Source organism: Salmo trutta, chromosome 17 (assembly GCF_901001165.1).
Source record: "Salmo trutta chromosome 17, fSalTru1.1, whole genome shotgun sequence".
Classification (NCBI taxonomy): domain Eukaryota; kingdom Metazoa; phylum Chordata; class Actinopteri; order Salmoniformes; family Salmonidae; genus Salmo; species Salmo trutta.
Genome location: NC_042973.1, coordinates 19936151 through 19951209, shown reverse-complemented (window position 1 = coordinate 19951209; position 15059 = coordinate 19936151). Strand labels below are relative to the sequence as shown.

General features: G+C 42.6%; 1 protein-coding gene across 1 annotated transcript in view; it reads right to left on the bottom strand.

The window, feature by feature from the left end:
- LOC115151822 (protein kinase C-binding protein NELL2) overlaps window positions 1-15059 on the bottom strand; it is a 116678-nt gene that overhangs the window by 90718 nt on the left and 10901 nt on the right. Inside the window, exons 3-5 of the mRNA XM_029696078.1 lie at window positions 3899-4049; window positions 1908-2081; window positions 152-248 (exon numbers count right to left, since the gene is read on the bottom strand). Coding sequence (XP_029551938.1) covers window positions 152-248; window positions 1908-2081; window positions 3899-4049 — 422 coding nt within the window. The remainder of the gene's footprint in view (window positions 1-151; window positions 249-1907; window positions 2082-3898; window positions 4050-15059) is intronic.

The window sequence follows — 15059 nt, the reverse complement described above, 5'->3', positions numbered from 1 at the left end:
GGTGGCATGTGGGAAAACTACGTCCACGCGCTTAATTTCCTCTTCAATTATTTGAATAATTTATCAAGCAGCATCAGCACCGTTTATGCCACACCGTCAAACCTAAGCCACCATGAAGAGTCTTCAGCTTTACAAAACATGTAATGTTTACCTTGAAAAAGCCATGGGCGCTGCTCCGCTGCCCTAACCAGAAGGTTGTGTCCTCAGGGATGTCCATGAATGGGATCTCCACCACCCTCTCATAGATCCTACAGAGACAGAAAGACAGGAACGGGTCAGCAAAACATGATTACTGCTCATCATAAAACATACTGTATTTGCCAACCACACCACACCACACCTTCTAATGCTACAACCACTAAAGCTTGTAACAGTAATAATATGTGACCCATTTCAGGAAACTAGGCATTTGTCGCAAGTCATGACTTCACAGGAGAGCCATTCTTTTTTTTTCTTAATCAAAATGTGTTTTTTTGGTAGAAATGCCTTCTGGAACATGTAAACTTTCATGTGCCTTAATAAGAAACGTATATGCCATCTGTTAATACGCATACAACTTTACAATTATGAGCCTTGTTGGTTAAGCCACAGAAAAAGTCAGCAACCTTTCCACTAGCCATGATTGGCTGAGATAATGAGTGGGCTAGACATACCGAAAGAGGAGTTCGGATTGGTCTGACATATAAAGGGCTTCTGTCTATTTGAGTTGGTCAGTCTGTGTTGGTAATCCTGATGAACGAGGCTTTTTTTTAAATGTATTGTGTAGTGGAGCTGCGTAAGTGTTGCTCACCACTTTCTGGAGGATCAAGTTTTGAAATCAGTGGGATTGGAGTATGATAGCTAAAGAGATGGAGAAAACACCGGATTACATCTTCAAACTAAGGGCTACCGTGGCATGGCATCCGTGACAGGGAGACGCATCCATCATGCATGATGATGTATATGGGTAAGATAGTCTAGCTAGCTACATTTTCAGATATTACAAGTTTCTAATTTTGTCAGAAAGTGTTTTCATTTCAAGCTAAAGTGTACTGTTAGCTAGCTAGCTAACATTAGCTGGCTGGCTCCCTAGCTAACGTTACGTGTATGACGTTATTAGTCGTATCCCAGAGTCGTTTGCTTTGCTAGTTAGAGCCTAACGTTAGCTAGTTAACATTGAACCTGGTTGGTTAGCTCCCAGCAGATTCATGCAGGGTACTAGCGACATGATTTGGCACGATGTTTATTGTAGCTAACGTTAGCTGGCTGGATCGTTAGCTAACGTTACGTGACGTGTGTGATCTTAAACGTTGTTTACCTAGCTAGGTTCATTGTTTAAATAGCTAGCTAGCTACATCTCTTAAGCTAAAGGTGTCAGCAAACGTCGGCAAAAAAGCGTCATGAAATTGTTGCCAGCAGAGCTGGTTAGGCTGTTTTCATGCTATCCAGAGTTAAACAAATCATCAAGTGTGCGCCTTGAACGCTCCGAGAGCGAAACGAGATGGGTGGGGCTCAAGCTTCAGAGGGTGTGAACGATGCTGAATGGGTGTAGACAAAGAAGAGCTCTTCACTAGATACCAAAACATTCAGAAAACATTCTCAAAAGTGAGTTTACAAGTTTATCAACTTTCAAAGCATAATTACTTTCCCATTGTTCCTCAGAAATGCAGTGTATGATATACCATTTTGTAGCTCTGAGTCTCTACTTTTATCCAATGTAAAAAAATAAATAATAATCTAATTTTGCTACATAAGACCAAATCCAGGTGGTGAGTCACATATTTGATTAAATTGATTGGTAATAATGCCTCTAACACTAAAATACACCCTCTTCAGTCATCCTATTCCCTACTTATTATAGGTAGTTCATACTAGGAATAATACCGGATTAAATGAAACATGGTTATATCTCAGTACATTTAGTCTACCTGTTGCAGTCAACGTGCAGTATGATGTGGGAGGCGCTGACAGCCACAGAAACCTTGTGCCACTGTCCGTCTGCCAGGCTGTAGGGAAACACCTCGGTGTGGGCCTTCTGACCCTTGGTGCGGTAGTGGAGACGCACCTCATTGCGCTGCCCACTGCTCTCCAACTCCAGGAACCTGAAGGGACGAGCAGACAGAATATGGATGGAGAGAGGAATTGATATGGACACAAGTTTGTCTAAAGTGGATCCTGAAAGAATGAGCAGATGGAATATTGCGAGAGAAAATGCTACGCACATACACTACATGGCTAAAAGTATGTGGACAACTGTTCGTCGAACATCTCATTCCAAAATCATGGGCATTAATATGGAGTTGGTCCCCCCTTTGCTGATATAACAGCCTCCACTCTTCTGGGAAGGTTTTCCAATAGATAGAAAATGTTTACGCACTACGTGCTTCAGCACTCGTCGGTCCCCTTCTGTGAGCTTGTGTGGCCTACCTATTCGCGTTTGAGCAGCTGTTGTTCCTAGACATTTCCACTTCACAATAAAGGCACTTACAGTTGACCGGGGCAGCTCTAGCAGGGCAGAAATTTGGCAAACTGACTTGTTGGAAAGGTGGCATCCTATGACGGTGCCACTTTGAAAGTTACTGAGCTCTTCAGTACAGGCCATTCTACTGCCAATGTTGGTCTATGCCGATTGCATGGCTGTGGGCTCGATATTAAACACCTGTCAGTAACGGCTGTGGCTGAAGTAGCCGAATCCACCAATTTGAAGGGGTGTCCACATACTTATGGCCATGTAGTGCACGTGCACACACACTACCCAATTCAACCACAACATCACTAACAGAGGTAAAAAGGCAGTAAAATTGAGGACAGACCACACCCATAACTCTACAGATAGCTGAACATTTCCTGTTCATTCCCTGAATCAGAATCCTTCCAGTAAAGTGGATTGTGCACCGCACTCACCCCATGGTAAATTATAAGTGCTTCACCCTGTTTCAAAGAATCATGACACATTCCTCTGTAGATCTGCAAACCCTTTCAAGATCCAATCACTTGAAGTGCCAGCTTAATGCTCCTCAACGGCTGTCAAGGACAGCTTCAGCGAGACAACACTAATGCATATGTGTAATGTGAGTGAGAGGAGTAAACTCATTGGTACATTGGTATTCCAGGAAACCCCTGCCTTCCTTCTGTCTAGTCCGTTGAGATTCCCCATGTGAAGTAGCGACACTAATGGAAAGAGCTGACAGAGTTGCCAATACAGCTCTGGCTTTAAAGACTTCTACTCACTTCAAAGCATTATTCAAAAGAAAAACAGCCATTTAGAAGAACTGTAGCGGTGGAGTGGATTTATCTACAAACCGAATCTAATGAGTTATTGTCCTCCAGCCATGCACAATATACCAGCTGCACAAATCCAGTAACATCCAACAACCCATTTCTAAACCAAATGAAACAATGGTTCTGTAGCGTGAACACACATCCTGCACACAGTCTGGCTCAGCTAATCAGAGCTGGGGAAAGTCATTAACATCGCTATGAGGTCTTTACTCTGCGCTGACTTTAATATACACAGTTCAATCAACACATTATGTGGCGTCCTGACTGGAAAACAGATCAGCATACTAGCTAACTAACTGTTCACAATCACCACGGTTGTGTGTTTAGTTTGGTGATGTACTAGGAATAAAGTGTTGGTGTAATTTGCTTTTTCTGTACAGCATTGTTTAGTCTGTTTTGTCATCTGATTCCTGCTGCACTAACAGATTTACAAAAACACAAAAATACTGTATGTACCCTCAACACATTTTACGCACAAATGACAATCCCATATTTTGTTTAAAGGACTTCACTGCAAAGGTGAGCCATTCATACTCTGACCAGTGTGTTTTATGAGGACTCTGGCATTGTGGTCAGTGGGTATTGTGAGGACTCTAGCATTGTATTCAGTACGTATTTGTAATGGCTCTGGCCGTACCTCTGTTCAGAGTGGTGGATGGAGAGGATGACCCCAGAGTTGAAGTGCTCCTGTTTCAGGGTGACCACAACGGTGAACTCCCTCCGGCCCCTCAGCTTCTGGAGCATCCGCTCAGACACATCCTCAGGAGCCTTCACCTCCCTGGATGAACCTGGGGAAAGGGTGGTTGGCAGTTTGGTCATTAAAAAGGCAATATTGTAGTAGCACTTCAGCATTCAAATACATTAGCATTATTTATGTAGGCATTTCATTTCCATGTGTTTTCATTCATTACAGGTTATCATTGTTGCAAAATACAAAGGATATTCATGATTGTTCAACCATAGTGCCATATTACAAATTAAGGATTATTTCAACCAGTATAATGTGTTTAGATTAATAACAGGGAGATCAGTGTTACACCGTGGCTCGGGATAAGAGTGTCTACTAAAGTACTAAAATGTAAATGTGTCTCAACTGAAGCCAAACAGCCAGAACAGAGAAACAAACCCACGTTAGCGTGATTCACAAATGCCTCAGTTGTTGGTACAGACAGTTAAAATAAGTATTTCAACACAGCTTGAAACTATCCACTCTTGAAATTGCAGCAGAACACATCTGTCTGTTTTAGAAAATACAAACAAAAGACGTCAGCTCCTCTGAAGCTGAACAATCTCCGATAAGCAGCTTCAGAGCTGCACGTTTTGAGCTCAGCTTGAAGAAGAAAGAAAAAGGAAGGAAGAAATAGGAAGAAGAACATTTTAAGGAGGAGAAGAAAGAAGGAAGAAGTGTGGTGGACATTCAGATCTCTGTGTAGCCTGGCTAGTCTGTAGCTACTGTTCTATAGCTAGTCTTCTGTAGCTAGTCTTCTGTAGCTAGTCTTCTGTTCTCCAGTCCCACTAGTGTGCCACCTTCTCCCCCTAACTCCACCCAGACATCTATGCTACTTTAATGGAAGCATCAATAAATGATGATGTTTCTCAGAAGCAAATCAGATCAAAGGGTTCACTCCCAGCCAGGGGATGCATGTATGATGCCATGGCACACTTTAGAGCTACAGGAAGCTAAGCTAGCATCGCCGCCTCTCTTCTCGTCAGTGCATAAACATTTTACTTCCAGCTGGTGGGAGTAGTCAATTAACACAATGTAGTATGAAAATGCTAAAAAGGCCATGATGAAGCCTGTCACTGTGCGTGGTGAGCACACAGAGTAGAGGCTTCAATGCGTGTGATTGGAGAGAAGCATGTTATACAGTCTTCAGAGAAGGAGTGTAGCGTGTGCTGCTAGCATTAGCATCTGTCTGATCCTGGCTAGGCTACTCCATGGGGAGGCCATGTTTTGAGTCGTTTCTGTCAAAACAAAAAGGTTGTCTGGTTTTTAGGTCAACTAGACAGATACAGGGCTCGAGTACATCCTCAACAGAGCTACTATTTTTAAAGTGTTATTGGCTGAGGTGGGTCAGATGGTGCGATGACATGTACCAGAGTAGTCTGCTAAAGCAATAACCTGCACTGCAAAAAGGGAAATCTAAGCAAGCCTAAATATCTTACATTGTGATAATTCACTTAGTGTCTATTACCAAGCTAAATTACCTAACGTCATTGGTAGATACTTGTGCTTATTTTAACCCCCCCCCCAAAAGGCTTAATACAAGTAAATTATCTTATTTCAAGATAATTTTTCTATATATTTTACCCAATTTTGCCAATGAGATTAAATAATTTTAGCTTGGTGAGGATTTATTTTAAAAAGTGAATTATCACTCAAAATATATTTAGGCTTGTCTAGATTTCACTTTTTGCAGTTATGATGGTAGCAACAGAAAGCCTCTGAATTACATTTACATTTTAGTCATTTAGCAGACACTCTTATCCAGAGCGACTTGCAGTAGTAAATGCATACATTTCATTTTATGCATTTTTTAGTACTGGCCCCCCGTGGGAATCGAACCCACAACCCTGGCGTTGCACACACCATGCTGGCGTTGCAAACACCATGCTCTACCAGGTAGGCAAGTTAGGCAAGTTGAGAACAAGTTCTCATTTACAATTGCGACCTGGCCAAGATAAAGCAAAGCAGTTCGACACATAAAAAAAGTCTATATACAATGTGAGCAAATGAGGTGAGATAAGGGAGGTAAAGGCAAAAAAGGCCATGGTGGCAAAGTAAATACAATATAGCAAGTAAAACACTGGAGTGGTAGATTTGTAGTGGAAGAAAGTGCAAAGTAGAAATAGAAATAATGGGGTGCAAAGGAGCAAAATACATAAATACAGTAGGGGAAGCGGTAGTTGTTTGGGAAAATCATAGATGGGCTATGTACAGGTGCAGTGATCTGTGAGCTGCTCTGACAGCTGGTGCTTAAAGCTAGTGAGGAAGATAAGTGTTTCCAGTTTCAGAGATTTTTGTAGTTCGTTCCAGTCATTGGCAGCAGAGAACTGGAAGGAGAGACGGCCAAAGGAGGAATTGGCTTTGGGGGTGACCAGAGAGATATACCTGCTGGAGCGCGTGCTACAGGTGGGTGCTGCTATGGTGACCAGTGAGCTGAGATAAGGGGGGACTTTACCTAGCAGGGTCTTGTAGATGACCTGGAGCCAGTGGGTTTGGCGACGAGTATGAAGCGAGGGCCAACCAACGAGAGCGTACAGGTCGCAATGGTGGGTAGTATATGGGGCTTTGGTGACAAAACGGATGGCACTGTGATACACTGCATCCAGTTTATTGAGTAGGGTATTGGAGGCTATTTTGTAAATGACATCGCCGAAGTCGAGGATCGGTAGGATGGTCAGTTTTAGGAGGGTATGTTTGGCAGCATGAGTGAAGGATGCTTTGTTGCGAAATAGGAAGCCAATTCTAGATTTAATTTTGGATTGGAGATGTTTGATGTGAGTCTGGAAGGAGAGCTTACAGTCTAACCAGACACCTAGGTATTTGTAGTTGTCCACATATTCTAAGTCAGAACCGTCCAGAGTAGTGATGCTGGACGGGCGGGCAGGTGCGGGCAGCGATCGGTTGAAGAGCATGCATTTAGTTTTACTTGTATTTAAGAGCAGTTGGAGGCCACGGAAGGAGAGTTGTATGGCATTGAAGCTCGTCTGGAGGGTTGTTAACACAGTGTCCAAAGAAGGGCCAGAAGTATACAGAATGGTGTCGTCTGCGTAGAGGTGGATCAGAGACTCCCCAGCAGCAAGAGCGACATCATTGATATATACAGAGAAAAGAGTTGGCCCAAGAATTTAACTCTGTGGCACCCCCATAGAGACTACCAGAGGCCCGGACAACAGGCTATCCGATTTGACACATTGAACTCTATCAGAGAAGTAGTTGGTGAACCAGGCGAGGCAATCATTTGAGAAACCAAGGCTATTGAGTCTGCCGATGAGGATGTGTTGATTGACAGAGTCGAAAGCCTTGGCCAGGTCATTGAATATGGCAGCGCAGTATTGTTTCTTATCAATGGCGGTTACGATATCGTTTAGGACCTTGAGCGTGGCTGAGGTGCACCCATGACCGGCTCTGAAACCAGATTGCATAGCGGAGAAAGTGCCGTGGGATTCGAAATGGTCGGTAATCTGTTTGTTGACTTGGCTTTCGAAGACCTTAGAAAGGCAGGGTAAGATAAATATAGGTCTGTAGCAGTTTGGGTCAAGAGTGTCCCCTCCTTTGAAGAGGGGGATGAGAGCAGCTGCTTTCCAATCTTTTGGAACCTCAGACGACACGAAAGGGAGGTTGAACAGGCTAGTAATAGGGGTTGCAAAAATTCCGGCAGATAATTTTAGAAAGAAAGGGTCCAGATTGTCTAGCCCAGCTGATTTGTAGGGGTCCAGATTTTGCAGCTCTTTCAGAACATCAGCTGACTGGATTTAGGAGAAGGAGCAATGGGGAAGGCTTGGGCGAGTAGCTGTGGGGGGTGCAGTGCTGTTGACCGCGGTAGGGGTAGCCAGGTGGAAAGCATGGCCAGCCGTAGAAAAATGTTTATTGAAATTCTCAATTATAGTGGATTTATCGGAGGTGACAGAGTTTCCTATCCTCAGTGCAGTGGGCAGCTGGGAGGAGGTGTTCTTATTCTCCATGGACTTTACAGTGTCCTAGAACTTTTTTGAGTTTGTGTTGCAGGAAGCAAATTTCTGCTTGAAAAAGCTAGCCTTGGCTTTTCTAACTGCCTGTGTATATTGGTTTCTAACTTCCCTGAAAAGTTGCATATCACAGGGGCTGTTTAATGCTAATGCAGAACGCCACAGGATGTTTTTGTGCTGGTTAAGGGCAGTCAGGTCTGGAGAGAACCAAGGCTATATCTATTCCTGGTTCTACATTTCTTGAATGGGGCATGCTTATTTAAGATGGTGAGGAAGGCATTTAAAAAAATAACCAGGCATCCTCTACTGACGGGATGAGGTCAATGTCATTCCAGGATACCCGGGCCAGGTCGATTAGAAAGGCCTGCTCGCTGAAATGTTTCAGGGAGCGTTTGACAGTGATGAGTGGAGGTCGTTTGACCGCTGACCCGTTACAGATGCAGGCAATGAGGCAGTGATCGCTGAGATCTTGGTTGAAAACAACAGAGGTGTATTTAGAGGGCAATTTGGTTAGGATGATATCTATGAGGGTGCCCGTGTTTACGGCTTTGGGGTGGTACCTGGTAGGTTCATTGATAATTTGTGTGAGATTGAGGGCATCAAGCTTAGATTGTAGGATGGCTGGGGTGTTAAGCATGTCCCAGTTTAGGTCACCTAGCAGCACGAGCTCTCAAGATAGATGTGGGGCAATCAGTTCACATATGGTGTCCAGAGCACAGCTGGGGGCAGAGGGTGGTCTATAGCAGGCGGCAACGGTGAGAGACTTGTTTTTAGAGAGATGGATTTTTAAAAGTAGAAGTTCAAATTGTTTGGGTACAGACCTGGATAGTAGGACAGAACTCTGCAGGCTATCTCTGCAGTAGATTGCATCACCGCCCCCTTTGGCCATTTTATCTTGTCTGAAAATGATGTAGTTATGGATGAAGATTTCAGAGTTTTTGGTGGATTTCCTAAGCCAGGATTCAGACACGGCTAGGACATCCGGGTTGGCAGTGTGTGTTAAAGCAGTGAATAAAACAAACTTGGGGAGAAGGCTTCTAATGTTAACATGCATGAAACCAAGGCTATTACAGTTACAGAAGTCATCAAAAGAGAGCGCCTGGGAATAGGAGTGGGTACGGTTAAAAGCTATGAGAATTGGTTGTGTATGACGTCCAGAATAGAGAGTAAAATGAGCAGGTTTCTGGGGGCAATAAAATGGCTTCAAGGTATAATGTACAGACAAAGGTATGGTAGGATATGAATACAGTGGAGGTAAACCTAGACATTGAGTGATGATGAGAGAGATATTGTCTCTAGAAACATAATTGAAACCAGAAGATGTCATAGCATGTGTGGGTGGTGGAACTGAAAGGTTGGATAAGTTATAATGAGCAGGGCTAGAGGCTCTACAGTGAAATAAGCCAATAAACACTAACCAGAACAGCAACGGACAAGGCATATTGACATTAAGGAGAGGCATGCTTAGCCGAGTGATCATAAGGGTCCCGTAAGATTCAGACAGGTAACCGGGCCATATGTGCAGCTGGCAGAAGATGGAGCGAGGTCTGTTTTTAGCCACCTCGTGCGTTTCCGTCTGTAGATTAGTGGGGTTCCGTGTGGTAGGGGGACCAGTCCAATTGTCAAAATAGTTATAGTGGCCCAAGAAAATTGTCAGATAGAGCTATTCAGATAGCAGCCGATAACCTCTACGGGCCACGGGGGCAGTATTGAGAATTTTGAAAAAAATATGTGCCCATTTTTAACTGCCTCCTACACCAACTCAGAAGCTAGGATATGCATATTATTAACACATTCGGATAGAAAACACTCTGAATTTTCTAAAACAGTTTGAATGGTGTCTGTAAGTATAACAAAACTCATATTGCAGGCAGAAACCTGAGAAAAATAGATAAAAAAAAATGAGAATTTTGTGGCTGTACTATTTAGTGTCATTGTTTTAAAGATACCACAGTGAGAAAGGATTCAGTTCGCAACTCCTACTGCTTCCACTAGATGTCAACGATCTTTAGAAAGTTGTTTGAAGCATCTGTGATAAATACACACCGAATTAGAAAGCTTACAAGTTGACACGTCATCACTTCATTTTTTGCGCCTGCGCATGAATCTGAGAAGAGTGCCTTTGTCATTATCGTTTATTCTAGACACTTGATAGGTTGTGTGAAAATATTACTGATGTTTACTGATGTTTCACGTTAAAAATGGAACAAAAGATTAGTGCTAAACAACGTTTGACATGTTTAAACAAACGTAAATAGATTATTTACTAGGTTTTCTTTAGTTTTTCGACGTGACTTTACACTGCCCACCTCATTTTGTGGGAGCCTACTGAACGCTAACTATTTGGACATAAATTATGAACTTTGTCAAAAGAAACCACATTTGTTCTGGACCTGGGATCTCTGGCAGCGCCTTCTGATGGAGATAATCAAAGGTAAGGGGATATTTAGAATGTTATTATCGATATTAGATGATGCTAATGCTAACGGTATAGCTTAGCTTAGCTTAGCATATAGCTTATTGTTGTTAGCATAGTACCCAGTTTATACAAAATGTGATTTCCCAGTAAAGTTATTTTGAGATCTGGCCCTTCGGTAGCAATTACGAGATGATAATATATTATTCTTTGAATGACAATATTATAATTTACCAATGTTTTCGAATAGTAATTCCGTGATTTGTAATGCTGGATTCACTGGGTGCATTCGAGCCGAAAAAAATTCTGAATTTCACCGCGACTGTAAATGCTGTTTTTGGATATAAATATGAACTTGATGGAACTAAAAATGCATGTATTGTATAACATAATGTCCTATGAGTGTCATCTGATGCAGATTGTCAAAGGTAAGTGCATAATTCTAGCTAGTTTTCTGTCTGTTGATGCCCTTCTTTGAATTGGCTAAACATTACACGCAGCTATTGTCAATGTACTCTCCTCACATAACCTAACTTTATGCATTCTCCGTAATGCCTCTGAAAATCGGACAGCGTGGTTAGATTTAGGAGATATATCTTTCAAATGGAGGAAAATAGTTGATTATTTGATTTTTTGAAATGATTACTCTTGCAGTTTTGAATTCCCCGCCATGGTCACATGACAATGAATCCCAATACCGGGATAAGATCGGGATAAGATCCTCAACAGGATAAGACAGCTAACGATTAGCGGGCCGCAGATGGGCGTTCAGGTTACGTCGCGACGGAGGGGCCAGTTGGATAACTCCCTCGGGCAGATAACATCGATAGTCCAGTCGTGAAGGCCCAATGGGGCTCCGCATCGGCAGTAAAAACGAGTCTGGATAGGTGATTGTAGCCCAGGAGTGGCTGATGGAACTCTTCAGCTGGCTAGCTCCGGAATAATTGATGTTAGCTCCGGGACCGACGTTAGCCAATAGTCACTCGGGTAGCAGCTAGCTAGCTGCAAGATCCAGGTGTAAATGTCCAGAGCCTGCAGTAGAAATCCGGGGATATGGAGAGAAAATAGGTCCGGTATGCTCTGGTCTGAGTCAGCCTGTACAAAACTGGCGATAGCTTTTCGAGCTAAGGGATAGCTGATGACCGCCAACCGTGGCTAGTTGAACTCCAACGTTAGCCAGTGAACTGGCCAACCTCTGGCTAACCGCTGGCTAGCTTCTGTTGTGGATTTCAGATTTTATGTAAATAATCCTTTTTTTCCCTTTTTTTTTTAAATTGGTGAGGCGGGTTGCAGGAGAGTGTTTTGAGGTTGAGTTTTTAGAAAAAAATATATAAAAAGATATGTGAAGAAAATATGTAAATATACATATACACATGGGACACGACAAAACGTCTGACTGCTCCGCCATCTTGGAATATAAGTGACCACTTTTCATAATAATGTAGGACATTGGTGGAAATGATTAATGCTTTGAAGTATCTTAGTAGACCACCTCATTGAATCACAATTACAGATCAAATAGAATGACCCATAAAGGGTTTGGTGCATTTTTTCCCTTTTGGAAAAATTATACAATTGCAGTCAGATCCCGTGGCATTTTCTACAACAGAAATACAATAAGCCATTTGTCAGACTGGAAATAAACAAAACTAAAGTCAAGCAAAAGACTCCAGCCCGAAGATGGTAGAGTGCCGTGCTGGTCAGTCATGTGCCAGACCTAAGCATGACGGGTGTGACTGGGCAAGGCAAGGGGAGGACCACAGTGATACCTCAATCCCAGACACAATGGATAGGGGCTCCACAGGGCTCCACAGAAAGCCATCAGCCTTTGATCTGTTAGTAGCTTCTCTTCTCCAGGACACAGCCTGCCTCCCCATGGGGGATGGGGAGACGCCCAAGTAGGGGGAGGGGCATAGTGGGGCTCACCGGACCCCTTTCTAGGACTTACTGATAAGCACGGCTGTCCTTGGAGAAGCCTGCATTTAAAGCACAGAGATAGGACCCCTGCATCGGTGCTGCTCACTCATGGCATAAGATTACCACCAGACAGTAGTACCCTACCAGTCACCCTCCCAAAAACCCTCCACATGAAAGAGGAGTGGATGAGACTCTGCTCTGATGAGAGGGCCAGATCCACCCCCCCCCCCCCCCCCCACCAAATCAATACCAATCAATTTACATTGGCATACCTTATCTCACATCGGCACCGCTTTCAATGTGTCATGAAAATGCACACAGATAATTACTGAAAAAAATAAGAAAACATTTACATTTTCAGGAATCAAGAAATGCATTGACAGAGTGAGAAGTTCAAAGTCTCAGAAAGTGTTCCTGGGAAGCACAGCTTTGTGGTAGCCTTGCCGGCACGCTAATCTTATCTGCAGGATCCAGTATAAACAGCTTTAAATGGTTTCATACCAGGCGATAGTCTCCATCATAGGTATTGACTCTAATCTGTCACTGAGTAATAATACCTTATTTTGTCGGTCTGAACTCTAAGTCCGTGCACAACAGTGAATGCTTCCCTACCATTGCAAAATAAATACAGCAAATCTCATCAATGGTTCATATGTTTACTATTTAGATCAGGTGCCTTTAAAAGCTCTATTTGAAAAGCTGCCCTACAGTACATTAACCTAACTATCACATAATCCTTTCTGCTCCCATATCTTCCTGTATTTTCAGAGTGACTTCTTTACTGTATACTGTACAGGGAAGAACTTAGTTTATTGAGATGTAAACAGCCTCTCAAGGTCAATATGAATTCACTGGGAAACATTTAAATTCATTTTGGCCCTGGTTTCAAATTATGAAGATGCCTGACTTTACCCATAACAAAGCAACAACAGCAAGTAAAAGATCACAGCGGTGTTCTGATCGAAATAACACTGGTCACGTTTATAACACTCCTCTCCAACATTTCATGTCATCTCTCCAGCTCTCAAAATGCAACTGTGTGTAACCCAGGTCGAAACAATGGGTGAAATATTTATGTAAATGTGAGTAAACAACCCCATTAGATTATCACCCAATCAGAAGTGTGCAAATCCTTTAGGTCCCACCTTTGACAGTTCAATCGTTGCAATGTCGAGCAAGCCATGTAGAGGAAGCGCCATTTATGGCACATTCTCTCCTATGCTCTAAAGCAAAAATAATGAGTAAAACATGGATATATCTTCAGAAAAACGCTGATAATTGATGCTCTATTCATTGCAACATCTTGAGAAGTGGTTGAATGCGTTTGTGGACCATTTACTTGATGAGTTTTATTTTCATTAATGAAGCTATTGTATTAGCGCCACGTTAGCGGGCCAATGCTAACTTTTCTATATGTTAGTGAATGTAAATGGTATAACTTATGCTAATTGCTAAGCAAACTTTTGTAGCAGTAATAATAATTTTCCCAAGTGAACAATATATCAAACGGATGCATTTGGTGTCAATAATATATTGTAGAAAAGTCAACTTATTGGTACTTTGTTCAAAGTTATTTGTTTGTTGAGTGACACATTGAACCGTACAAAGCACTAGCTAATGCAGGCTGTCAGATGCCATTTCATGGTAACTTTTGCGATGCACATGTTGTGTAACCATAGAAGACATTTTAATAGCATTTTATTCTATTTATACATTTATTTCCTTGTTATTATTGTGGAAAATTAGATCCAAAGATTAAGGCAGAGACTATTTAATTGTATAATAGAAAAAATCTTTATTGCATACGAGCAGCTGCAAGGTAGATCAGTCTCTGACTGCAGTCAGGGAAGGAGCTCGAAGAGTAAATCAAATCAAATTTTATTGGTCACATACACATTTTTAGCAGATGTTATTGCGTGTGTAGCGAAATGCTTGCGTTCCTAGCTCCAGTAGCGCAGTACTATCTAACAATATACACAAATCTAAAAGTAAAAGAACGGAATTAAGGAATATATAAATATTAGGTTGAACAATGTCGGAGTAGCATTAACTAAAATACAGTAGAATAGAATACATACACTGCTCAAAAAAATAAAGGGAACACTAAAATAACACATCCTAGATCTGAATGAATGAAATAATCTTATTAAATACTTTTTTCTTTACATAGTTGAATGTGCTGACAACAAAATCACACAAAAATAATCAATGGAAATCCAATTTATCAACCCATGGAGGTCTGGATTTGGAGTCACACTCAAAATTAAAGTGGAAAACCACACTACAGGCTGATCCAACTTTGATGTAATGTCCTTAAAACAAGTCAAAATTAGGCTCAGTAGTGTGTGTGGCCTCCACGTGCCTGTATGACCTCCCTACAACGCCTGGGCATGCTCCTGATGAGGTGGCGGATGGTCTCCTGAGGGATCTCCTCCCAGACCTGGACTAAAGCATCCGCCAACTCCTGGACAGTCTGTGGTGCAAAGTGGCGTTGGTGGATGGAGCGAGACATGATGTCCCAGATGTGCTCAATTGGATTCAGGTCTGGGGAACGGGTGGGCCAGTCCATAGCATCAATGCCTTCCTCTTGCAGGAACTGCTGACACACTCCAGCCACATGAGGTCTAGCATTGTCTTGCATTAGGAGGAACCCAGGGCCAACCGCACCAGCATATGGTCTCACAAGGGGTCTGAGGATCTCATCTCGGTACCTAATGGCAGTCAGGCTACCTCTGGCGAGCACATGGAGGGCTGTGCGGCCCCCCAAAGAAAT